The sequence below is a fragment of the Myotis nattereri genome, assembly GCF_964212035.1.
Source record: "Myotis nattereri genome assembly, chromosome: 1".
Taxonomy (NCBI): domain Eukaryota; kingdom Metazoa; phylum Chordata; class Mammalia; order Chiroptera; family Vespertilionidae; genus Myotis; species Myotis nattereri.
The window spans coordinates 75590460-75616678 of NC_138075.1; the positions used below are offsets into that span (position 1 = coordinate 75590460).

Below are 26219 nucleotides of genomic sequence, written 5' to 3' on the forward strand. Positions count from 1 at the left end.
CTATAAACTAATTTTGCTTGTTCTTAAGCTTCATTTAAGTGAAATCATGTAATACATACTCTTTGGTGTCTGGCTTCTTTTGCTCAAAATAATATCTATGAGGTATGTCTGTATCGTTCCAGACACTAATATAGTGGTAAGAGACAAAAAATACAATAAAGAAAACACCTAGATTTATGGTTTCCTATGATTTTCTTAAACACTAGAATTTCTTTTTGTATCAATGAAATCTTAGAGGGAAAGTCAATATACAATGTGCTTAAGTATAGCTGCTCCAGTGGAAGGAAGAGAAGATTTGGAACCAACTGCCTTTCCCTCTCTCTTGTCCTCCATTGTGGCCCCAAGGTTTTAAAATATTGGTTCTGGGCAAATATTTATTTTAACACACAGCCAAACAGGACTTACTAAGACAGAAAGAACTCCAGGGGCCATTGGCTGCAGGGCAAACACACCAAAGTCCTGGTGGGTGGACAACATCATAGGATGCTCTGTGTAGTCACGCCTGGTTTACAAGAAGGAAAGAGGCTGAGCCCAGGGACACCTGACTGTACGACCCCAGTGCTTGTTCTCAGTCAGACCCAACCTCAGGGTAACCACTAACCCCTTCCCCCTGTTTCTCCAGCCTGAGAGGAAACCACATTTTGGATCTTACCAGATTTCAGAGGGAGCATCCCCTGGCTTCAAGTGCAATATTTGCAAATCCGCCGTAGCCAAGATGAGGGAGTGGCCATCAGGGGCCAGGCCCACACCTGTCAGGAACCCTAAGTCCTCCTGCAGAACTCGGTTCAGGCGGAGACTGTAGCTCAAAAAGGCACATGGGAGGAGAAAGCCTACTTTAGTCCACCTCTCTGAGGCTCCTCAGTGAAGTAGAAAACAAAATGTATTATCGTCCCTACAAATTCTATTCCTCTTCCTGTTTTTCTTATATCAGGATTCATCATCATCTTCCCCTTACTTGCTCAAACAAGGAATCTCTAACATTCTTGCCTTTTCCTTTCCTTCTGACCTCCAAGTGATCAGTAAGCACTGTGGATCCTACTTGTAGCACATGCCTAAATCTGTATCTCTCCTTCTCATCCCCACTGTCCCTGGTCAGGACCCACATTATGTCTCCCCTGACTATAGCAACTGCTATAAAAGTGGTCGCCCTACCTTAGGCATCTCTCTACTACTCTCCATCCTCCTTACTGCCACCCAAGTTCTCTTTCTAAAATCCAGATAATTATTCTGCTCAAAATTCTTACCACCTCTACAGCCTGGCCCGTTTATCTTCTCGATCTAATTTCCCACCTCTGCCTCCCACCAGGAACACAAAGACTTGGCTGTGAGTACTCAGAATACACCATGCACTCTCATGGCTCCGTGCCACTTGCTAATGCTACTTCCTCTTCCTACAACTGCATTCCCTTCCCTTACTGGTACAGAAAACTCCTATTCATCCTTTAAGGCCAACCTCAAATAGCAACTCTTATGTAAAACGTAAATTTCTCCAATTCTGCAGCCCCAGATTGTGTGTGTGTGTGTGTGTGTGTGTGTGTGTGTGTACACACATATATCTATATATATACACAAATATATTTATAGATATTTATATATATTTATTGTAGTACTAATCACTCTAAATACTGTTGGCAGTTTACTTATATGCACACTCCTCTACTGTGACTCTCTTAATTAACACCGTTAAATTCATATTGCCTGACCCAGAGCTTAGCATCAAGTAGGCTAATTATTATTTAAATTGAGATGACTGGGAGCAGACTTTTTTCTGCCTAACAACTAATATCCCATTGACCTAGTTCAAAAGCAGAGGTGCAGTGAGTTGAGTAAAATCCTGGGTGTAAGGAGACTACCGTTCCTACCACATTAACCCGCTGCTTTGTTTCACCTGAAATTTCTGGGTGTTGAATCCCTCCGCAGTTCCACTTGCCACTCGCTGACTTTTTCATCAGCACTGACAACAACCAAGGTGTTTGCCGAGTACCAGATTAGAGCACTGATGCGGCCAGGAGCCTGGTGTGCACAACTTCATTTCAGTATTTCTGAGAAGCCAGGATTCACCCTCTTTCCTCTCCCAGGCATCTAGGCAACCTCCAACCTAGGCCATTAAATACATAGCAGGGGCAGAATTCACAGAGACAATGAACTGAGAGTGCCCAACTCACCTGTACTGTGGCCACCGCCTTAGCTTCTTGCCATAAGGTTAGTTCTCCAGCTTGATTCCCAGACACTGCCACAGAACCATCGGGGGCCCAGGCCACAGCTGTGATTGCTGCAGGACTCCTAGGTATATTTGCCTCATCTGGAGAAGAGAGCAGTGGGATTCATTAGGAGCTGAACCTTTCCTGGGAAACAAGAGGAGATAGCGGGCTACCCTTGACCTTCTTGGTCCCAGTTACACAACCCTCTTTCATACCTTGCCTCTCTCCGCACCTCACTCACCTGCTTCCTTCGGTACCTGCCAGAGCCGTATGGATCCGTCCTCTGAGGAGGTCAGCAGGAGGCCTGAGGCCTCTGAAACAGCAGCTGCATTGATTGGGCCACTGTGTCCCAGTAGGGTATGTGTTTGAAACACCTAGGAAGAAAGGATAGAGATGGGACAATAGGGGATGGACACACAGAAGGTTATCCGGCTATACCTTCTCTACCTCCCCCACCTATCCTTTCAGGAAACTCACCAAGAGCGGGTGCCACAACCGTGTGAGCCCATCCAGTCCAACAGTCACCACCAGAAGCTCTGACCCAGGCTGGCAAGCTGATAAGACACGGAGAAAGAGTGAGAAGAAGAAAAGAAGGGGAGACACGGGGGAAAGGGGAAGAGGCAGCAGGGGAGGGAAGGCAGCTGACATCTCATCACCTGCATGGGGCTCCAGAGCAGCTGCACAATGGCTGATGGGTCCTGAGTGAGCAGGGATGCTGGTCAGCTCCACTCCCTGATGGTCCCACACTTTCAAGGTTCCATCCCGGCCCACAGACACCACGTGCTCCTCCTGCCCCAGAGCAGAGTCACACTAAGCAAGACATGGGAAGTCCAACCCCACCACAGAGCTGTGGGCTGAGCACCAGGGGTTTAGAAGATTTTAAAGAGTGAGGAGAACTGGGGACCTAAAACTGGGGGGGGGGGGGGGGTCATGGCTGCAATCCTCCCACAAGGTCATAAATTTAAGATGCTGTGTTTTCATGCTTGCCCTCCCTTCACACCAACTCTCAGCCTCAACAGCCTAATCCCGCTCTAATCCAGGCCCAAACACCTCATTATTTATACCTCTTTGCCTCTGGGGTTAGATACCCAGTGCATCCAGTCTCCCAAAGCACCCTTGGTCTTCCCAGAGACCCCAGGAAACTCTGTACTGCCTTCTCACCACGGCCACTACGGCGCTGACAGCACTCTGATGACCCAGGAAATGACCACGCTGCTGTCCCAACTCTGGGTCCCACAGCCCCACAGAGCCATCACTGGAGCAGGAGATCTGCAGAGTCAAAGGAGAGGGAGAATCAGCATCCCTCTAGCATTTTTGTATATATATAATGGAGGGCAGTACACCTTGTGACTGGGAGCACGGCTATCCTGGGTTCAAATCCTAGCTCCACCATTCATTACTTTGTGACCTGGGGCAAGTTCATCTCTCTGAGCCTTAGGTTTTTATCCAACCAGGATAATGACAGCTCACCTATCTGCCTTGGTTGCTGTGGGGCTGATGCATCTATAGAGAAGGATTTAGCACAGCTCCCTGGTACACAATGAGCAATGAATAAATAGTAGCCATTGTCCTTGTTATTAACGCACTGTCAGTCAACAAATCCAGACCAAGGTGAAAAGTCTGCAATGCCAAGGAAAGGCGTGGCTGCCTAGAAGGCAGGAGAAGGACAAACTATGACAAGTCTATTCAGCTTACTCTCTCCTTTCTCATCTCTTTTTGAGAACATGGGTACTCTCCACTGGAAAACGAGGCTTCTCCAACCCTGAGTGTTGCCTTAGACCAAAGAAATAACAGTAGCACCCTTTACTGCAGGGATGGGGCATCCTAAACCCTTGGGAGACAGTTTTGTGTTCTTGTCAAGAGCATGAGCTTTCTCATCAGAAAGTTTACTGGCTTAGCTTTATCACTTCCATGGCCTTGGAAATGTCCTTTGATCTGTCTGAACTCAGTGTTCTTGTCTGTGAAACAGATGATAGCAGTATCTACTTTACAGGGCGTTGTAAAGATTAAATGAGACAATATATGCAATGAGCTTAATCCAATGCATGGCACATACTCACCGCTCAATAAATGTTAGCTATTACTAGTTCTTCAAATATATTTTTATTGATTTCAGAGAGGAAAGGAGAGGGAGAGAGATATAAACATCAATGATGAGAGAGAATCATGGATCGGCTGCCTCCTGCACAACCCCACTCTGGGGATGAACCTGCAACCCAGGCCATGTGCCCTGACTGGAAATGGAACCATGACCTCCTGGTTCATAGGTCAGCACCCAACCACTGAGCCACGCCAGGTGTTAGCTATTACTATTCTAAACGGGTGTCAGGAAAGGATCAGATGGGGGGTGTTGTCCTCCCCCAGGAACCCTGCTTAGCTTCACACCCCTTCTCTTCACTCACCAGCAGGTTGCCTTTGGTCCAGGCACAGCCAGTGACCCAGTCACGGTGACAGGCATGGAAGGAGTGAACCAGAACAGGGGCTGTGGGTGTCCTCACATCCCAGCAGAGGAGACTCTGGATAGGTCCCAAAAGATGAAGAGTTAGGACCATGGGAGGGAGGGAGGAGCACCAGGGCCATTACAGACAAGAAGTTTCATGGAGAGAGTATTACGGAAGGAAGGAGGGCAGGTCAAGCAAAAAGCTGGAGGAAGCAACAGAAATTGGGCTGTTCAGGAGCTGGAAGTGGAGGGAGAGAGGCTCACCCGATCCCGGCCTCCGGTGGCCAGGCGGCACCCATCAGTGCTGAAGCTACAGCAGTTTACGGGGCCCGTATGTCCCCACAGTTCGGTGGCACAGGGAAAGCGTTCTGCCTTTTGTGGCAGTGTCAGCAACTGCCGTGGCCATAGCCGCACTGTGAAATCCTCTGCAATGGAAAGAGGGAGAGAGGAAGATTCCCTGAAAGAGGAAGCAAGACTAGCCCGGAGGCCAAAGACAAAGGCAATCATGGGGACTGAGGGCCAGGAGGAGGGCACAGCTCCAAGGGAGGGAGGAGGGATCACGGGCTGTGCAGAGGCCCTGGACAAGGGTCAGCCATCACTTGAGTACACAGGACAGGATGCCAGGCACTCCCAGCCCCGGCTCTGCAGCTGTCTCCCTGCTGCACCTCCAGACACTCCCCTTCCCAGTGTCCAGTGTCACTGGGACCAAGCCTTCTACCAAGAGAGGACTGAGGCAACTCTGCATTCTCACCTCCACATTTCTCTCCCCTCCTGAGGGACACCCGTCCATTTACACAGTAAAGTCTCTCACTGGGCAGAAACTCAAAGGATCATAGACATTGCAAAGAGTTCCCAGAATCAGGGTTAAAGAACAAGAAGAAACAGTCTAGAGACCAATTGTGCAAGACAAATGCATTTAAAAGAACTTGTAAAGTTGTAAAAAAAAAATGCGTGCGTGTGTGTGTGTGTGTGTGTGTGTGTGTGTGTGTGTTTTCAGGGATTCACAACCCTGCCCACTGCCCACAGTACCTGAGGCAGAAGCCAAGAGTTCCTGGGAGGAGGCCAGGCCCAGCACAGGTTTCTGGTATCTGGACATGAGCCAGAGGGACTCAAAGGAGCTCTCCCGGAGGGCCCAGCCCTGCAGGGATCCATCTTCGGCACCGCTCACCAACACCTCGGGGCTTAGCCAGGCCAGTGCCGTCACTGCCACATCTAGTGCTTGACACTGAGCCCCCCGAGAACCTAGAGAAGGAGAGAAAACAAGAGAGGAAGGCGCTTGTAAAGGAGGGGGTCTCTTTCCAAAAACTCAAACACCCCATCCTTTCTCCCTTTGTACCTGAAGATATTTTGTAGACCCTGATGCCATCAGCTCGGTAACCAACAGCCACCTGATCACCATCTGGGCTGAGAGCCACGGAGAGGGCCGGAGAGAGAGAAAGGGAACCCAGGCATCCACGGGGTCGACCCAGAGACCCGGACCACACCTGAACCTGAGGGCCGATAAGAGGGCTTAAAGATATCCCACTCCCACCCCAGAGTTATAGCCACCCTGTTAAAGTCCTCCTTCCAAACAGTCTTCTGAGAGCTGCCTGTACTCACACCCACACCCTTCTCCCTGAAGCTCACACCAGCCCAGCTATCCCCACAGTCCACTCAACAAAGGCCCACCCTCCACAGACATTCCCTGCCTTTGCCACTCCTTCCCTGGAACCCACCCCAGCCCTCTGACACCTGACCTTGCCATCCTCTCCGGCTGTCAGTAACTGGCACCCAGCACGCAGGAAAAGGGCAGCAGCTACAAAGCCATGGTGGGCAGGGAAGGCAGCCAGCAGTGCCCCTTCCTGCCAGGCCCACAGCTCCACCATCCTGTCCAGCCGGCCCACGGCCACCACCCGCCCAGGCACATTGAAGGCCAAGGTACAGACAGAGGCTCCTGGAGCTCCCAGTTCCTACACGGGGAGGTAGAAACAGAAATGTCAGGGTTGCTCTCAACACAGCCCGAAGTGACACAACATGTGGATGTCCATCACCCCCGCCTTCCACTCCCACCCTCTCTGTTCCTCCCCCAGGGCCACAGTGGGCCTTCTCACCTTGGTGACTTGGAGTCCGTCCACCTGGAAGAAGCTGCAGCTGCCAGCCCAGCTGCCTATGGCTAGCACCTGCCCCTCTGGGTGAAATGCAACACAATTCACGGGTTTGAGAGAGGTGTGCTGGGAGGCCAGCTGCCCGTGGACTGTGTCCCACAGCTGGAGGAGAGAGAGGGGAGGAATCAGGTGCTGGAGACAGAGGCTTGAGCCCGTCGGTCCCAGAGCTCCAGGGACCACCCTGTCCGGTCCCCAGCCTCAGCAGGAAAGGCCTCCCCAGGCCAAGCAGTCAGCAGCCCCTGCCATACTGACAGAGCAACCTCCCAGGCTGACGCAGCACTCAGGGCAACTCGGACTGCCACAGAGCCCAGGCATTACCTTTAGGCAACCCCCTAGGCACACAGTGGCCAGCAGCCGGCGGTCCGGGCTCAGGCAGCAGCTGGTGATTTGGTACTGGTGAGCCTTGGTCTGCAGCACCCTACCCCAGGGAGACAGAGTCAGGCCCCGGGGCCATCTGGCCACAGGCTTCCCCTCATTCCCCACTCCCTGGGCTTCCCACAAACAGGGAAGGCCCCCACTCCGAGACATGGGAGAGCCCTTACCGACAACCATGCTGCAGGTCCCAGAGCTCCAGGAGCCCGTTAAAGGCAGTAAGAAAGAGGGAATTGTCCGAGAGGAACAAACAAGAAGAGACACCATCACAGCCGCTTACCAGAGACTTCTCCTCCTGTGAGAGTGAGCGGGGAAGGCACACTCAGACACTCCCTTGAAGCCCCCCACCCCCATATCCAGCCACTCCAAGCCCCAAGCAAAAAGGAGATCATGGCAAGAAGGGCTGGAATCCCTGGCTCTCTACATTCTCTACATAAGCCTCCACGTGTGGCTCTCTGGCCCCACATCTGGAACACCTGCTAAAAGTACAAAGCTTTGGGCCCCACTCCAGACCAAGGCCAAGCTCAGGTCCAACTAGAGCCTGGTAATCCAAGTGGGGTCACACCTTGTTCCCCACTCCAACTTCCATACGTATCCCTAATCAGAGAACACTTCGATGGGTCTGGATGAGGAATGGGTGACTTGTATGCAGACATATGGAAGGTATGATATGGGTAGGAAGATGAGAGACCCATCTCTCCAGCCTTTAAGCACCCTCTACTGCAACTGTTCCCGAAATCTACAGGAGACCTTCTTCCCATGTCTTTGCTCAGGCTCCACCTCAGCCAACCCTGAAGGCCTGCTCTTCTCTGTCCAATATCCTATGGTCACTGTACAACTTAGCTCTGATCTATGAGACGCGGCTATGTTTTGGTTCCTGTTTACATGCTAAGTGTCACCTTTCAACCAAACTAACCACTTGGCAGGCAAAGACAATGTCCTAAGCCCTGTGTTCCTTGCAATGCTTATAACAGTGCCTTGAATGGAAGGTATCTACACTAATACAAGAGGAAGATGCAAATTGACTGCACCCCACAATGCCCACCAGACAATCAGGAGTGAGTATGCAAATTAACCCAACAAAGATGGTCAGTTAATTTGCATACACAGGTGTTGAGCGGCCGGGGGCAGGGTGGGATGCTTGCGTTGTCATGTTGACGACGCAGATGTTCAGTGCCGCTCCGGGCCTCTAGGCAGCATGGGAAGGCGGAAAGGCAGCTCTGGGCAGAGCGAAGGCAGAAAGGCAGCTCCAGGCCAGAGCAAAAGCGGTGCTGGCAGCCAGGGGAAGGAAGGCCCATTCTTGCATGAATCTTCATGCATCGGGCCTCTAGTATGGCAAATATTTGCTGTGTGATTGATTTTTGCCCAAGCCCTTTTGATCTGATGTGAGGGAAATAAAGTTGCTGAATCAAACAGGGTGGCAGCAGGTGGGCTTGGCCTGTCTAGGGTCTCAGGGCAGTTTGTGAGGCGTTTCTAAAGGTAAACTGCCCCATCTTGAGTGTCATACCTGCCAGGTTCTCAGGTCCAATAGGTAAACTGTCCCACTAGCAGTGCCCACGGCAGCTCTTTGCCCACTGGGGGAGAAGGCCACCGCTGTGGGGGATGAGGAAACTGTCAGGGACAGGCTGGAGCTAGAGAAAGAGCAAGAAGAAAGGGAGGAAATGAGGGGAAGGAAGCAAACAGGAATTCATTTCTGCACTTCTATGCCTGGATTCCCCTCTCTAATGGTGACTCTGGCTGATCTCTCCGTTGTTGTCCAGTTTCAGAAAGGCTGCAGATTGCTCTTTGGTGGGCTTGCCAGAGTCTGGGATTAAGTTTCTTACCTTTGCTGGCCCCCCATGGTGTGGGGTTTATTAAGCCATTTTAGCATGCGCTGGAGGTGCCATCGCTGGGAGAGCTGGGGGGCCTGGTGGCAAAGAGGCGAGTCCAGAGGCTGGTTGGCTGCCTGCTGAGGCAGGAGCAGGGGGTACTGACTGAGGACCGGAGCCTGCTGCTTCAGGAAGGTGTGAAATGCAGCAGTGTCAGCCTCAGGAAGCTGCTGTTCCTCTTCAGGAACTGAGGAAGCTATGGAAGAGATGCAGATTGGGGAGCCAGCCTGGATCCCCATGGGCCCCAGCACCAAAACATGTATCTAAAATGGTAAGTCTCAAAGGGTGGCCCTCTGGCCCCACATCAGGAACATCTGTTAAAAGTACAAATCTCTGGCCCCACTCCAGACCTCGGCAACCAGGATCTGTGGACCAGAGCTCTTCATTTTGAACACGTGTCCCAGATAGTTGTATCCCTACTAAGTGCAGTTTGAGAACCCCTAATCTAAGAGATCTAGGCGAAAGGACTCCTGAGACTCACTTGCTCATCCTCTTGGCATTTCCCACTTGGAATGGAAATTAGACTGTTCTTTCCATGACACCTCCCTCTGAGCAGGCCCCCCATGAACACACGCAGGAGCCCCATATCTCAAAGAAGAAGCCACCGGTGACCCATCTCACCGTAGAGGGCATGGGCTTCCAGAAGCCGAGGGAGCAGACCCAGTTCCAGGTGTGCAGCCACCACATGGAGACTGGTGAGGAACTTTGCGAGAAGGCCACGGTTCCCGCTCTGGAGCTGAGGGGACCAGAGTGGATTCGTTAGGGCCTTTTTAGAGGGTGGTGAGGGGGTCTTGGACCTGCCTGAGCAGCTGGGACCTAGACTTGGGATCTGGGACCAAGGACCCGAAAGAGGAGGGCAGGAAAACCAAAAGGAGAAAAAATAGAGAGAGTTCAAAGGGGTAATAGCAGTGGCGACAGAGGTGGTCAAAGGAGAGAGGGGGGTCTCAGAGCTGTTAAAGTCGGTGCTTGGGAGAAGGCGCCTGTGGGATGTGGGGACTAACCAGGTGGTAAGGCAGGTCTCCCAGAGCCTCAGGGGAGCAAGTGCGGAAGGTGCCTGAGGCATCAGGGTCGCAGGTCTTCCAGAGCTGAGCTGGAGGTCAGAGGAAGGACACAGATGATTCAGCCCTGGCGCATCTCCAGAGATCGCATCCCTCAGGAAGCAAGCCATCTACCCACAGAGGTGCTGGGAAGCGGCAGTGGGTGGTCCTAGCCTTGGGGCCAAGGCCCCACACTCAGTGCCCTGGACTCATTAGTTACCTGCTATGAGGACGTGTGCTGTGCTCTCCAGCTCCAGCCTCTTCCCATATCGACCTTTAGCTACTGTCCTCAGAGGCCCAGCAGGGAGGCAGAGCCGGGCACCAGGCCGCTCCAGGGGGCCCTCCCCTAGCAAACTGTCCTCGTGTGCGGGAGAGAAGGAAAAAGAGAGAGAGGCCTGGCAGTGTGCATCCTGGCACAGCTGTGGGCTCCCATTCCCACCTCAAATAGTGGGAAGTTAAGTGGCAGCCATTCAGGGCCTGGGAGACAGGTGTCAGTGGCTATGCAGAGGAAGGGTAGGGTGAGGAAGAGACCACATGGGGCCCTGGTGCAAAGACGGGAAGACACAGGAGGTCAGCTGGGTGCAGCTTACCTGCGCAGACTCTGGATGAGGTAGGCAAATGGCCCCATAGGGTAGGGGTCCCCTCTGTTCCCAGCAGCCACCGCGTCTTCCCAGGTCTTGGTCCCTCTGGGAAGAACCTTCCATGCACTCAGCACTCCGTGCAGCTGGTCCACAGTGAGACCTGAAAAGGCAAGCTCTCTGAGGCCCCCACCCAACCACAGTGTCTCCATCCCAGGATATCTAGCCCCTCTTTGCACTGCTTGAGAGGACCCCAGTTCAACTATGGTCATCCAACCTCTGAGCCCTCAGCCTCCCAATCCACCCCAAGCACTGACCGCTACGTGTGACCCCCAGGGTGGCCAAGGCTTGGGAAAGTATGTTAGGGCCATGCTCTTTCTCCAGGGTGCCCAGGATATGCTGCAGCAGCAGGGGGACAGTGGCCGGCAGGGTCCGAAGTCTCTCAGACACCTGGGAGAGTAAGAGACAGGCTTCAGTCGGTGGGGGGAGAGGAGAGGCAGCTTTGGTTGTAGGGAGGGGAGGGGGCAGCAGGAGCAACCATGGAAAGGGATGAAACGGAAAGAAAATCAGGTGAAAGAAGCGCAGGGTTGGGGGCAAGGTGATCAAAAAAAGCAGGGTTGGGGTTGATCAAAGATGGCAACAGACGAGGCTGGGAGAAGGCGAGGGATGGGAATGAAAGAAGCTGAATGGAGACGGGGAGGTGGGACTAGGACTTAGAAGATGAGGAATGGGGGGTTATATCCTCAACCAACCTGCTCATAGATTGTGAAGAGCCTCAGGTGATCGGTGACCAAGCGCAGGTAGAGAGGCAGGGCTGACCCCCGCTTCACCAGCAGCAGCCGCATCTGATGAGACTCAGAAGACTCAACATGGGTACCAGAGAGCCTGCCCACAGCCAGCCCTCCGGCCCCTGCTCTCCAGTCCAGCACAAAGCCCACTGCAAAGCAGCCCCTCCTCTGAGAATCCCCAGCAGCGGAGAGATCCACGGACGGCATCACCTCGGGCACAGTCATCCCTTCCCTATGCTGCTCTGCCCAGCCAAGCCCTTTCCTGGGAATCCCCTGTCACCCCACCCAATAACCACAGCTTCACTCCTCCCCACACTGGTGGGCCTGGCGAGGCCATTCGCCAGGAAAAAGGCTGGGGAATGAGTTATCTTATTAACAACTTCCCCTGGCACAGGGTTCCTGAGAAAATGAAGAAGCAGCTGGTCTGTGGGGGGCAGCTGGCTGCCTCAGCACCCTGGTCCTCACAGCTCCCAGCTTCACCCCACACAGCCACCAGCCCTCAATCAAACCTGGTTGTTAAAAGGCGACTCGTCCAGCCGTTTCCCGTACAGAGCCAGCTCCTCTCTCACCAGCCGGGCCCGTGCAGAGGGATCCAGAGGCCCTAGGGCCACCACATGGGCACCTTGGCTCTGCTCCAGGGTCTCCCCCAGGCTCGAGTCACTAGACACACTCAGTACCAGGTGCACCCACTGTGAAATTTGGGCAAAGAGGACGGAGGTAGAGGGGAAAGAGAACAGGGTTAGAGAGGCCCCTCTCCTCCCTGCTGCACCCCACCCCCACCTCCTTCTCATGCTCACCCGGGGAAGGGTCTTTGGGATCCAGTCTGAGGTCAGCTGCCCATGCTGGTCCACCAACCTGTCAGCCCCATCGACGATCAGCACCAGGCTCTGGCCAGACTGCAGGGACTGAGCCGACTCGGGCAGCAGCCTCTGCTGCAGCTCCCACACCAGGCCCCTGGACGTGTAGGGGCAGAACCGGGGTCAGCAGAGCGGGAGAGTCAGGGGTGGCACATGTGACATCAGCGAGGCAGGGTTAATGGGGAAGATACGCACCGGTAAGTACGGGGGAGGGCACTCGGCTCTTGCAGTTGCCTATGCAGATAGGCACAGAGGCGTCTAAGCAGGGTGAGGGCAAGACCCTGGTCAGGGCGAGCTCCTGAGAAGTGGAAGAAGACTAAGGGAGCCACCTTGGCCCCACCAGGAACCTGCAAGGCTGACACAAGGGATGCCTGTATGAGGAGGGAACAGAAAACATGATCACATTTTACATGCACAAACTCCCCCCTCCTCAACCCTCCTCAGCCACATGGCCCGCCCTTCCCCCTGCCCAGGCCTGAGACTCTGTACCAGGAAAGCGGTCTTGCCCTGTCCCGACTGCCCGGTCACCAGGCTCAGCCTCCCTCGGTGCAGCAGCAGCTGCTGCACTGTGTCCTGGAGAAGGCGAGGTCGGGCAGAACTCGGTGGGCTCTGCAGCTGCTGAAAGGTGGCCTGGACCACGTCATCATCTGGGATGGACACCGGCTGCTCCAGTTGGGCCCCAGGCTGAGGGCACAAGGGGCAGGGACGATGTTTCCATGCTCCTCAGGACCCCAGGCCGAAGACTCACAGAGCTCCCGCGAAGTGACTTCCCACCCAGGAGTAGCTAGACCACCTGGCCCCCTCTCCACTCCCCTGGCCCCCAGTGCTCCTGCTGACCTGTAGGTAAAGCTTCTGGATCATGCTCCATACATCCTGCAGAACCAACTGCCCAAACTCCTCCAGCCCCCCAACATAGGGCAGGCCGGCTGCCACGCCCCCCCACTCACAGGGGTACCTGTGGGCAAAGCAAGCACAAGCAGAGTTACAGCAGAGCTGGATCCCCTCACCACATCTCCCTGTGCCGGGATTCCCCACCTCCCCCAGCTCACCTGTGACAGGTAACCCCTTTCTGTTTACTCAGGTAGCTCTTCAGTTCTGAGATCCGATGTACAGCCTCTTCAGACTCAGGAGTAAAGTCAGGTTTCCAGGCATCTGGCACAGAGCTGACCACCAAAGAAACCCAAGAGTGGACTCGGACCCCAGCCTCTCTCCACACCCCCACCCCCCCTGCCCCGCCCCGCCGCATCAGACCTGGCTGTGGTTCCCTGAAACTCCTCAAGGGGAGCAATCCCTACTTCAGCGCCGAGGCTGATCTGGTGCTGGCAGCCCTCCAAGCCGTGTCCCTCCACTAGCTCCCCTTCCTCTACTCTGACTATGGGAAAAAAAGACACGGCCACTGAGCCTGTCTGGCCTTCTGTGGAGACCGAGGCCTGGAGGCCAGGGAAGGTACCCGAGGAAGCTGGAATCCCGGAAGTAGATAAGTGCTTGGGCAGAGGGCTGCTGACGGAGGCCCCGGTCCAGGAACTGCATCACCTCCATCTCAGTCACAGAGCGACCGGAAGGGTACTGCTGGGCCTGAGGGAGAGGGCAGAGGACAGGCGGGCCCAGTTCAGTATCACACTAACCCTCCCTTGCGATCTGTCATCTCAGGAATGTTCCTGCCTCCCACCCTCCAGACACAAGCCAGTAAAATATAACTAACAGCTAATATTTAAATCCTATATTGAGTATTGTTTATAGACTGCTAATTCTCATATAACCCTGCAATGTGGGTGTAACCCTGCAATGTGGGTATCACTGTTTTTCTTTAGTATATGGGGAAATTGAGGCCAGATTAGAATCAGCTACTTCCCACAAAACTATATTATGGCTAAAGGGAGATCAGCACCCAGATCCAACCGATGGCAACACCTAAACAGACCTGCCCTCTTAATTTTGCGTCCCACAGACAACCAGAGGTACTTCTCAAAGAAACTACCTCATCTAGGTCTTGGCAGCTCACAGAACCTTCTGCCTGTGCTTCACTTCAAGTCTCAAGGACCTGCCTGTGCACAGTCCCAGGGTTCTTGACAAGCCATGGCTTCTCCCCACTCTTGTCCCAACCTTTGCTTCCTCCCCAGGCCCTGCTCCAACCTGGTCTGCCTTACCCAGCGGAAGTGAGGATGGTCAGGAAGGTTGTAGGTGGGGGGAACGTAGCCATAGCGGGAGCCCAGAATCCCCACAAACAGCTGCGAATTCTCCACCTCCCCGAGGCACACCTCCAGTTGTCTGCAGGCACAGTTATGGGCATCATATCAGGGAACACAGGCACAAATGTGGAGACAGGGCCATGGCTCACAACTGAGCGGTGGAAGGCAGGCTGTTCATTAGCATCCAAGGAGCCATCCACTACTCTCAGCCCTCAGGCATCCTTGCAGCCCCAAGCCTGCCCACCATATGTCCCTCACCCCACCCCTCTCCTCTGTGGTCCCCACACCTGTTCCTACGGGTCTCCTCCTCAGTGATGCCCCAGCGCAGGTCGATGGCGTGAAGGCTAATGTGGTGAGGGGCCGCTCGTGCCTGCAATGCTGGTAGCACAGACCTCAGCAGCAGGTCCCGCTCCCCGTGCATGTCCCGGAAAGTAGAGGAAATGAAAATCCGGATGCTGTGCCATCTGGGGGTAGGCAGAGGGCATGTAAGCAGAGGGCTGGGCTCGATCTAGGGATCAGCCCCACAACCCAATTCCCCACACGGCTGTGATCACCCTTCTGCACAGAGCACGAGCCAGGTACGACAGACAGCAGGGGGGTGTCCAGCGGGCCTCCAGAAAATAAGCTGCTTGTAGCCCCGCTGCAGAGCCCTGGAAATTAAATCCCACTTGCCATTTTTCAAGCACCCCTCCTCTGTCAAATAATAATTATTATGCACTTACTGTCTGCCTAGGGAAAGCTCAGGACAACACTTGAGGTAAGCACAATCTTTATCTCCAGTTTACTGAACAAGAAACTAAAGCTCAAAAATTGAAGAAACTAGCCCAAGATCCAAGCTACTATTTGGCAAAGTCAGGATGAGAAAGCTAGAGCCCGTGCTCCTAAGCCCTCTGCCTGGGCCCTGGCTGCATGCTGCCTGCCTCCCATTCTGAGCCCCTTTCTCCACTAGAGAAAGGGACATGCTCACAGTCTGACAGTTCCCTGTGTTGGAGAAACCCCTGCTGGGAAAGCAGAAGCACACCTCAGCGAACAGAGCAAGAGCATCTCAACAGCCAGAATGTCAGTCACCTGAGATTCTTCAGGTTAGAAAGCAGCCCCTCCCAACTCACAAAAGCATGGAAACACAGACTGACCCGGGCTGGGAAATAGGAGCCAAGGGGCTTGGAGTATTCTCTTCCAGTGGCCGGATAGCTAGGGCTCCTGCCTTTCCTGGGGGAGGTGGAATCTTGAATATTTTGTCCATTTGGCCCACATGTTCTAGAAGACGGGAGGCCCCACGCTCTGCAATGAACCTGAAACAAATAGTGACCAAAAAAATGAGAGCAGAATACCACAGTCAGAATCAGCAAGGTCTTCTAAGGGGGCAAGGGACAAAGACATGGCTAGGTTAGGTCCCCCAGTTAACTGGAGCTCCTTAAGAAGAGGACCATAAGCAGTGATTTTAGGCTTAAAATAAATGAGGGTGTGGATCCACAGGAATGAAGGAAAAGAGAAAAATCTAGTTCTGGGCCCTGTCATGCATAATTATCATAGGCTTTCTGTAGGGCCAGGGGAAACTGGACTGGGCGAAGGTAGAAAGATGACGGCCATCTCAGTCTGGGCTTGATCGGCTCTACCAGCCTTAAGAGCTCCCTGAGGAAGGAGGAATTGAATGAGGCTTCCTAATAGGAGTTGGGGCAATGGATGGCATCCAAAGAAAAAGGCAGGGAAGAGGCTGGTTTTTCTCAGTGGATAGAGCGTTGGCCTGCAGATTGAGGGGTCCCAGGTTCGATTCCGGTCAAGGGCACATGCCAGGGTTGCAGATCCCCAGTGGAGGGTGTGCAGGAGGCAGCCCATCAATGATTCTCTCTCATCATTGATGCTTCTCTCTCTCCCTCTCCCTTCCTCTCTGAAATCAATTATATATATATATATATATATATATATATATATATATATATATATATATAATTTAAAGCAGGGAAGAAAACATGTAAATAAGGAGACTATGCATGGAGAAAAAAAGTAAAAGGATTTCTATAAATTGGCATAAATAACTAACTTTAGCATTGGCTTTCCTCTGGATCAAGAATGGAACAAATAGAAGTAATTTGACCAACTCTTGAGTTGTTCACTTAAAAGCAAACAGTACAATTTCCTATGTCCCCTGTTCCTACTATATGTAATACAAAAACGATGGCTGGAGCTGGAACAGTCATGTTGTACCATGAGGTGGAAGCAGAGAATTTGATAATGGTGGAGCAATAAGACAGAAAGTGTTGCTGCTATGCCTAGATAGCTGTAAAGGAGGAATACACTATTATCTTCCTTGAAAAAAGAAGTAAATGGAGTAGAGACCACAGATCTCTCTGAAAAATGCTCTAACAAACTCCCAACCCCTTTAGTGCCCAGCCTGTACTCACTTCAGTATCCCGTCAGTACAGCCTGAGAGTGTCACATCATTGGGATTCAAATCTTGTAATCTGGCAAAGGAAGAAGAAGCCACTACCGGTCAGAAACAGTGCCAGGAGCATAATCACTACCCCTCCCAACGTCCTAAGATAGACACCCCACCTCTGCACTTTTAATGGGGTAACGTGCTAGGCTGGTGCTAGGGTGGCCCCGCACAAAGGGGTATGAGCTAGGCTGAATACTTCAGAGAAGTTTCTTGCACCTGAAGTCAACAGACATAAGAGGAAGAGCTGGGGAGGGTCTGGCGAGTGGGAGGGTCCCGCACTTATTAGGGTAGAGATTAAATATGGATCACCATCTTCTGACACTGGGCAATGAGAATGAGCACCCTTACGTGTCACATGTCCTTCTTAGGAGAACGCCAACAAAGAGGCACTTGGAATTCACATGCTGCCAGAAAAGCTGTTTGGCCTTATTTATCAGTTTCTCATTCATAGCTTGGCCAAAGACAATGACCCTGTCTACCTGTAAGATAAAAGGGGAGGGGCTGAGACCAGGGAACAAAGGAACGGAAGATGGGCCAAAGAGCTAAGGACATCAAGAGATCTCTGAGCACAAGGGGAATTAGGAGAATTCTGAGCACAAAAGAAAACTGCTTCTCCTGAGATCACTTAGGACCAGGCAGCCATTGCACCCTGACCTGGAGGCGCATCAAAGAGGAGGTTGGGTAGGGCCAGTGGTGTGGGTAGCTGGCTCAGTCAGGTCCCAAGAGCTGATTGCCAAATATTTAGGAATTTTGTGAGCCAGTTGTGAAACATGGCCATTATTAAATATTCAATTGTATGAACTTACAATTAAGTAAATTATATTAAAAACAAAGGTAATAAATAAAAACATATCACTTCCTAATTATTGTATTACATCTTACCGTTATGTAGTCTTGATCTTACTTACATATACTTTATCTGTATTGTGGAAAATTACACAATAGTGTGGTACTTACCATGTCTTCCCAACTCTGAGTTCACTGATATCTTGAAATCAGCCATGGAAGGAGAATTTACACCATAGAAATTAGCAAATGCTACTAACCAAGACTTATTTTCCCAGATTGCAGGTTGCTATATATTACCGGCATACCACTGGTTAGGGAGTTGCAGCCAGCAGGGAGCCGATCTCGGTACTGCACTTAGTTTGAAAGGTAGCTTTGAGGAGTGAGATACATCAGTTATGGAGGAAAATGTGGGGGAGGGGAAGGTTTCTCAGAGACTGGGCAGTACTCACAGGAACCCTCTGCGCAGCCAGAGACAGCAGGTATTTCCCCAAAGTATGCAGGGACCATTCATAGTCTCCATCTAACTCCTGGAGGAAAAAGGCTCATGTTATGTGGTTGCCTGGGAGCTGATCAGTAAGCAACAAACACCATAGTCTGCTTGGGAAATCTTGCGAACTGCATGTACAAGCCTTTCTCGACTTTGCAGGCTGTTCCCAGACTGTGGCCATTCACATATTTTTGCAGAGCAGGGGTGGGTGGCTGACCTGGACTTGAGCCTGGAGTTCGAGGGCAGTCTTCAGGATACCATCTTCTGCCTTAATCACTGCAGGCTTCAGAGCACCTTTTCCGCACAGCAGTAGATCAGCGTGCTCGGCCCGCGCAATCATCATGCCCATCAACAGCAACACATAGTTTAAGGGGGGCTGATGGGACAAGCGTCAGGGTGAAATAAGGCTCTCCTACTTTTAAACCTACTCTTGTCTATCCAGCCCTGAAGGCCAAACACCTCCACTGCTTGGGGAAAGACACAAATCCCCAGGTTAGGAGGGGACCTTCAGCAGCCCTCAGGAAGAGCTGCCCAGGAAGAGAGTGGAGAGAGGCCAGGACCCCTTCCCAGAATCAGTACTTGGATGAAGGGGGGTAAAAGTGAATATCTTGGTGGCATAAATTTAGAAAAGATTATGTACCAGCTAATTGTGAAATGTTAGTATTATAATCCATGAACAGGCTTGAGATCACATTCTAGGATTGTCCCTAGGGACCAATGTCTGACACTGGGAAGCAAATGCAAGTCATTTCTTTCAGTTGCTTGCTTGCTTATGCATGCTTGCTTGTGAGAACCAGGTCTGCACACAGGATACCTCTCGGGAGCCCCAGAATCCTATGAACCTCCCATTTTTAAATTTGTTTACCCCTTCTGGGTTGCTCTTGGGACAGATCTTGTCTGCATCAACATCTGTCAGGTAGACCAGGAGGGTGCGGCCTGGCAGCGGGGGCAGGCTGTGCTTCACGGAGAGGTTCACAGCTGTCTCCAGGGCCTGCCGATATCGAGCCAGCATTTCACTGTCATATTTCCACTGTCTGCAGGCAGGAAAGGCACAGACACAAGGACTCAGAAGCTTCTCCGTTTGTCACTTTAAGGCAGATGGGAAGATGAGAACTGGCCACTTAGGTGTTGAGTTTTCCCCACCCCCCACCTTCCAGAGCCTGCCTCCATCGCCAGTAGAGAAGACAGGGACAGAGCTTCCCTTTGCTCGAATTCTATAGGACTCTCCTAATCTATTCTCGTGGCAGGAGAGAAGTCATCTGCAGACCCATTCTCTGAAATCACTTGCCATGCTTAACACATAATCCATACTTGCTTCATAAGGCAAGATTTAACTGCTACATATTTTTTATTGTGTTTTAAAGAACAAACACTACTTCCTTACTCTGCAAACTAGCAGTTAAAGAGGAAAGAATTGAGCATTCATTCCACCTTTCCAATACAATCACTATTACAGGGTAACTAAATACCTTCAGTTGATGAGACAGGTTCTTTTTAGCATTGCAACTAATAAATATGAGGAATGACAGAAAACCTCCATCTGCAACTGCTAATGAAACAATTGGTTCAGGCAAAGATCATCAATGGATGAACCATTAACTTTATAGTGGAGAGATCAGGCTACCATCACCTAAGAGCACTGATCAACCTTAGCATCTTAGCATCACTATGACTGGGGCCACCAGACTTTTTGTGCATCCAGATCCTCTATCCTATTAGGAAGCAAAAAAAGTTTGATAGGCTTTTTTTTTCACTTAAAAAAAAATGTTCTTACTGATTTCAGAGAGACAGAAAGGGAGAGGGAGAGAAAGAGAGAAACATTGATCAGTTGCCTCCTGAACACCCCTACTGGGGATCGAGCCTGCAACCTGGGCATGTGCCCTGACCAGGAATCGAACCGGGACCTCTTGGTGCATGGAATAACCCTCAACCAACTGAGCCATACTGGCCAGGACTTTTCCTTTTTTTTTTTTTTTTAAGTGTAATTGTCTTATAGTGTACAAAGAATCACCTATGAAATATTCTTATAAGAAAAAAAAGTTAAATCTGAATTATTCAAGCCTTTGGAGTTAATGGCCAGGGTGCATGCAATAGAAGAACAAGCTAGATGACATCACGAGGAAGTAGAAAAATCTAGAATGTGGGACATTCTGTGGGGCCCCTGAACCTGGTTTCTACAGCAAGTCATGGCATGAAAACAATTAAAAGAGATTTAAGAGACTTAATAACCAAATGTAATGTGTATGCCTTGTTTGGATCCTGATTTGAATAAAACTGTAAAATATTTTTGAGACAAGTGAAAATTTTTAATATGGATTAGATAATAAATGATAATACCAAGGAATTTTTTTCAGTTTTACATGAGAAGTACGGAGGGGTGAAATAAAATGCATCATATTATTTGGCATTTGTTTTTAAAATTATCTTCAAAAATAGGAAAAAGAAAAAGAAGAGAGGGGTCAGGAAAGGAAGTGTGGTAAAATGTAGATAATCACTGAATATGACTAACAGTTCTATAGAATCCATTATACTATTCTCATTACTTGTGGAGATGTTTAAATTTTTTCATAATAATTTTTAAATCTATAGAATTCAGTAGTTTCTAACAGTACTATCCAATGAAATTAAATTACAATTAATTAAATTAAAATATTTTCATTTCAACATTCAATTAACACAAAAATTATGAATGAGATATTTTACATCCTTTTTTCATACCATCCTCAAAATCCAGCACATCTCAGTTCCGACAAGCCACATTTCAAGTGCTCAAAAGCCACATGTGGCTAGTGGCTACCTTAATGGCAGCAAAGGTATACTGTTTGGATTGTACGCTAGGCTTGATTCTTAATGAACCGTGTTCAACCACTGGTCACTGATTCAGGATGTTCCTGGCCACCGAGTTCTATCAAAAGTTAAATGATCCCTGCCTTTGCCTTGAATGAAAATGAATGAAGATACTGCTGAAGCATCTGAAAGGACAGGGTGCTGGGACTTAGGACAGATTTCATGTCTGTGTTTGAGCCTGCTTGATGATAACAATATATGTGTCAAAAGAAAAGTGAAATGGTCAGAAAATACAGAGAGAGAGAGAAACCAAAATAAAAACAGATGCCACAGAGAAGAAAAAGAAAAAAACCTGAACCAGCGCAGAATCAGAAAAAACCCTAGCACCCACAAAGAGAAAGGGAGATGCTACACAGACTCACAGAATCCACACAAACCAATGAGACAATCACAAAGAATAGATTTTGTTTCATGATATCTGTATAGAACGATGTTAACGATAAGTTTTGCTGTGCAAGAGACGATTGGAATCAGAAAATTCTAAGCCAGCCGTGGGCAAACTACAGCCCGTGGGCCAGATCCGGCCCGCTCGGCTGTTCTATCCGGCCCGCAGAGCCGAAAGAGTGGAGGGTTCTCTTGCTCTCCCCTCCGCTCCTTCACCAGCAGCAGTGTTAACATGTATTAGTTCACACAAACACTCCATCCATGCTTTTGTTCTGGCCCTCCGGTCCAGTTTAAGAACCCATTGTGGCCCTGGAGTCAAAAAGTTTGCCCACCCCTGGAAGCCATTGGGATGACTGACAAGCATGTCTTTAGAGAATAAAAGTTGGGATTCCCAGATGACTCCCAAGCCTTGTTAGGGTACCTTTTGTTGCTCATCCTTTGCTTCCACATAACACACACACACACCCCTACCTGGTCCTGTGTATTCTCAGCTGCTCCCTCTTGAGTTGCTCATAAAACACAGGCATCATCATTGCTGCCCGAAGTTTCCGACGATTTAGGTTTTGAAGTTGCCTTTGATAGACCTGCCTCTTGACATTTCTTGAGTGTCTAATCATTATCCGCCTCATCAGTTGTGTGTTGGAAGGAAATGGCAATTCTGTGTGGCAACAGGTAAGTACCTGAGTCAGGCAGTTTCTATTCTTTCACCTTGTCTTCCCATCAACCCTTGAGGCTGGCAAGCATCTGACTTCTGCCCACCCCCCACCCTAGGACTGGAAGGCAGGAGGCTGAAAACACCAGTGCTGCCGCCTCATCTATCCTCAGACATGAGAGACAAACAGGAATTGGAAGAAGACAGATGATACCTTTATTTTTTAGTTGAGCCTCAAGGTCATTGATGGAATCATGGGCATTAAGAAATCTGAACGGAAACTGCCGACTGCTGATCACGGACTTCTGGAAAGCAAGGAAAGGGTCTGAGTATGGGAGGCATTAGGGGTCTCAGGGACCAGGAACTTGAGATAACCACTCTAGATTTGTGGGAAGGTGAGGAAAGACAAGAGGAATATTAGAGACGAGATATAGAGAAAGGGGGAGAAGATTAAAGAAAAATGAAAGTCTATGTAAGAATATGAGAAGAGGTAAAGAAGAAAGGAGAGGAGGTAACAGACGGAGCTCTTTGTTTTACATCAGACTCCTTCTGAAGTCAGTTAAATCACAGAAGTGCTTCCTCCTGGTAGATCAGAAAATAAAAAGGAAAGTTCTTTTTTCTTTAATGTATTGATTGTAGAGAGAGGGGGGGAGTAAGAGAGAGAGAAGCATTGATTTGTTTTTCCACATATTTATGCATTCATTGGTTGCTTCTTGTATGTGCCCTGACCAGAAATCAAAACCCTCAACTTGGCATATCAGGACAATGCTCTAACCAACTGAGCTACCCAGCCAGGGCAAAGGAAAGTTCTTATACTCTAATTTCTCAAAGGTGTGATGAACCCCCAGACCTACCTCCCCCCACCTGTCTGTACCCCCTTACCTGCCCACATGGAAATAGCTTGGCGGCCATGACCTTCCCCAGCCACTAAGAACAGCCCAGTCCCCAAAACTGCAACAGCATCTCCACACCCACCTCCCGGCTCCCTCCCCCTCACAAATACCGCTTGCTGGAGTCTCTGCAGTACAAGCTCGTGGTGGTGGGCACTGATCCCAACTCGCAGCAGGTTGCACAGGTTCCGAAGCATGGCCATGAAGGGAAGCTTCCCATTGTCTGCAGAAGGTCAGAAGGTCGGGCAGGGGTGAGGAAAGGAAACAAAGGATAAGAGAGAGGTCAGAAATCAGAACAAGAAGTTCAGAGGATGTAGAAAATTCAGGATGGAGGGAGTGGGGTATTAACATATGATCTATCCTACTCACAAAGTTTTAAAGGTCCACAAAGAAAAAACAAACAGCCCTAACTGGTTTTGCTCAGTGGCTAGAGCGTCGGCCTGCGGACTGAAGGGTCCCAGGTTCAATTCGGTCAAGGGCATGTATCTTGGTTGCGGGCACATCCCCAGTAGGGGGTGTGCAGGAGGCAGCCGTTCAATGTTTCTCTCTCATTGATGTTTCTAACTCTCTATCCCTCTCCCTTCCTCTCTGTAAAAAAATCAATAAAAATATATTTAAAAAAAAAAAAAAGAAAAAACAAACAAACACGGTTGGCCTGAAGTTTGGAGCAAAATTTATACAACACTGTTTATGGGAAAGCTGTTTCAATAAACAACTTATGCTATCACTTTGTCTGTTGGCTCCAGCCCTGAGACTGGGCTCAACTGGCAAAATATATTCTCTAATCAAAAGTAGTGATTTCCCTAGTGAACAAAATGAACTGATGAACAAAATAGATCCAGAGACACAGAAGCATGGAACAGACTGATGAATCTCAGAGGGAAGGTGGGGGTGGGTGGGTGGGTGGGGAGAGATTAACCAAAGAATTTATATGCATATATGCATAACCTATGGACACAGACAATAGTGTGGGGAAGGCTTGGGGGTGGAGTTCAGGGTGGAGGGGGGTCAATGGGGAAAAAAGGGAAACATCTGTAATATTTTCAACAATAAAGATAATTTTTGTTTAAAAAAGAGTAATGATTTACAAACTTTTTAGATGGCTAAAAGAGAAATTTCCCAGTGTAAGTTTGTTTATTAATAAATTATATTCATGTAGTCCAGCGGTTCTCAACCTGTGGGTCGCGACCCCTTTGGGGGTCGAACGACCCTTTCACAGGGGTCGCCTAAGACCATTGGAAAACACATATATAATTACATATTGTTTACAGTAGCAAAATTACAGTTATGAAGTAGCAACGAAAATAATTTTATGGTTGGGGGTCACCACAACATGAGGAACTGTATTAAAGGGTCGCGGCATTAGGAAGGTTGAGAACCACTGATGTAGTCCAATCATTAGTTAATATTTCAAGGCACAATATACACTTAAGATAAGGTTCATCATCATGATAGTGAATGTAAACCCCTATTTCAAATAGTCTTCTTGATCCTTTTAAGTTTTCTGGGGAACTTGTACAATCTGATTAAATAGTCATTATTTTTCATTTACATATAAGTGAAAAAGACTTGCAACGAAACAAAATTTCACCTCTGTCACTTCCTGTTTCACCTGGGTGCCCCCACTTTAGAGAGCAGGTCTGTTGGCCCCAAACCCACATCCCATGCTCTAGTCTGCATTTCTCAGCAGCTTTCATCAGGAGAACGGAAAGAGGAGGGTGTGTACACAGTATAAGTGATGCGTGACAGCTGATGAACTATTGTATCCTTTGTAAAGTCATGTTTTCTCAACTGTTGCTATGTATGGAAGGTCTTCTAGATATAAGAACTTAAGTCAATATCATATTTATGACACTAGAAAATAAACTGAGTATTTATTCTATAGATTGAGAAATTTGCTGTTTCATTCCAAAGAAACTGTTTGTAAATTAATGAACCAGTGGTCTCCAAAGAGGGGTCTGTATATCTAATTACATTTTATCTTATATTTTATACTTATTTTATATATTTTAATATTTTATTTATTTACTTATATTTATTTTCATACCTATATTAAAAATAATTATATTTTCTATATTTTTAAAGTACATTAATTTATTAGTATATGTACAAAATTTTTATAAATACAGGGTAGGGAAAAAGTAGGTTTACAGTTGTTCATATGGAAAATAATACAATAATTAAAAAATAATAACACAAGAATAAGCTTTTTCATACTTATAACTATAAACCTACTTTTTCCCACTCTGTATATACATATATTCTGTTGTATCCCAAAATTTGTTTTGCAATATATAATAAAATAAAAGTCTGGAGTCTAGTGGGTTAGACTCTGGGCATTTGTCTCAACCAAGAATAATGACACAGTTTTGATTTTCAGGAGCAGAGAGAGGAGATGGAGATGATGCATACAAGAGTCATCTACATATATTGGCTGCCATCCAGGCTTCTCTATTCTACTCCACCCAAAGTTGAATCAATACTGGGGAAGAGGTTACCAGACACGCGCGCGTGTGTGTGTGTGTGTGTGTGTGTGTGTGTGTGCGCGCGTGGGGGTGGGGGGGAATATGTGATTCTGATGCATAGACCACCAGTGACAACCACAAAGTGAGAGGAGTGCTAGCAGCTGAGCAATTCGGGCTTCCCTGAGTATAATCTATAAAAAGCATCCCACAGAGAAATAAGGTAAAAGCCAACTTGGGCTTCCAAGGCTCTAAAATGAAAAGTCTACAAAACTCAAGCAGATAAAAAGTCTGGTTAGATATTTCTCAATGGAAGGAAGTTGACTTTAAATTGTCAAAGATGAAAGAGGAAATAAAAGAAAACAAAATGGAATAGAAAGAACCTTCTATAGTTACAAATTAAAAAACAGAAAGAGGAGATTGAGAGTAACTTGGTCCTCCCTGATTTGAAATTTTTTAACTCAATATGGGCAAATTACCTAAAATTCCATGTTCTAAATATGAATTTCTATGGAGATTCTACTATGCCATGTGCCAGAAAGTTCTATCTTATTTGGATGAATTACACAGATATTGATACAAGTAAAATCAGGGAGAAGGTACCACTTTTATCATGTGTTGATAAAGACCTAACCACATCTGGAATAATGATCTATCTACAATTGCAATGTCATTCAAAGCAGGCACCCCTGTCCACTTGGGTGTGGTCAATGGCAGACCGTATAAGTCCAATAATTTTTAGTGACACAACTACCAAGCAATAGAATAACTGCATCATGTCACAGAAATCCTCTAGT

At 49.0% G+C, this 26219-nt stretch overlaps 1 protein-coding gene across 1 annotated transcript in view; it reads right to left on the minus strand.

The window, feature by feature from the left end:
• The window catches only part of TEP1 (telomerase associated protein 1), a gene marked incomplete at its 5' end in the record, with an annotated part of 38380 nt that overhangs the window by 4355 nt on the left and 7806 nt on the right, over nt 1–26219 (minus strand). The window contains 42 exons of the mRNA XM_081108133.1: nt 406–502; nt 653–796; nt 1889–2013; nt 2166–2302; nt 2443–2575; nt 2679–2755; nt 2858–2990; nt 3363–3470; nt 4604–4717; nt 4906–5066; nt 5671–5883; nt 5978–6131; nt 6378–6590; nt 6732–6887; nt 7104–7203; nt 7328–7452; nt 8665–8788; nt 8981–9221; nt 9647–9761; nt 10027–10115; nt 10283–10416; nt 10653–10803; nt 10958–11090; nt 11393–11485; nt 11938–12117; nt 12226–12382; nt 12481–12656; nt 12775–12969; nt 13123–13240; nt 13335–13448; nt 13736–13860; nt 14433–14553; nt 14762–14938; nt 15608–15766; nt 16877–16936; nt 17260–17390; nt 18150–18227; nt 18405–18563; nt 19053–19221; nt 21890–22076; nt 22285–22375; nt 23074–23183. Of these exons, the coding sequence (XP_080964259.1) occupies nt 406–502; nt 653–796; nt 1889–2013; nt 2166–2302; nt 2443–2575; nt 2679–2755; nt 2858–2990; nt 3363–3470; nt 4604–4717; nt 4906–5066; nt 5671–5883; nt 5978–6131; nt 6378–6590; nt 6732–6887; nt 7104–7203; nt 7328–7452; nt 8665–8788; nt 8981–9221; nt 9647–9761; nt 10027–10115; nt 10283–10416; nt 10653–10803; nt 10958–11090; nt 11393–11485; nt 11938–12117; nt 12226–12382; nt 12481–12656; nt 12775–12969; nt 13123–13240; nt 13335–13448; nt 13736–13860; nt 14433–14553; nt 14762–14938; nt 15608–15766; nt 16877–16936; nt 17260–17390; nt 18150–18227; nt 18405–18563; nt 19053–19221; nt 21890–22076; nt 22285–22375; nt 23074–23183 (5777 nt within the window). The remainder of the gene's footprint in view (nt 1–405; nt 503–652; nt 797–1888; nt 2014–2165; nt 2303–2442; nt 2576–2678; nt 2756–2857; nt 2991–3362; nt 3471–4603; nt 4718–4905; nt 5067–5670; nt 5884–5977; nt 6132–6377; nt 6591–6731; nt 6888–7103; nt 7204–7327; nt 7453–8664; nt 8789–8980; nt 9222–9646; nt 9762–10026; nt 10116–10282; nt 10417–10652; nt 10804–10957; nt 11091–11392; nt 11486–11937; nt 12118–12225; nt 12383–12480; nt 12657–12774; nt 12970–13122; nt 13241–13334; nt 13449–13735; nt 13861–14432; nt 14554–14761; nt 14939–15607; nt 15767–16876; nt 16937–17259; nt 17391–18149; nt 18228–18404; nt 18564–19052; nt 19222–21889; nt 22077–22284; nt 22376–23073; nt 23184–26219) is intronic.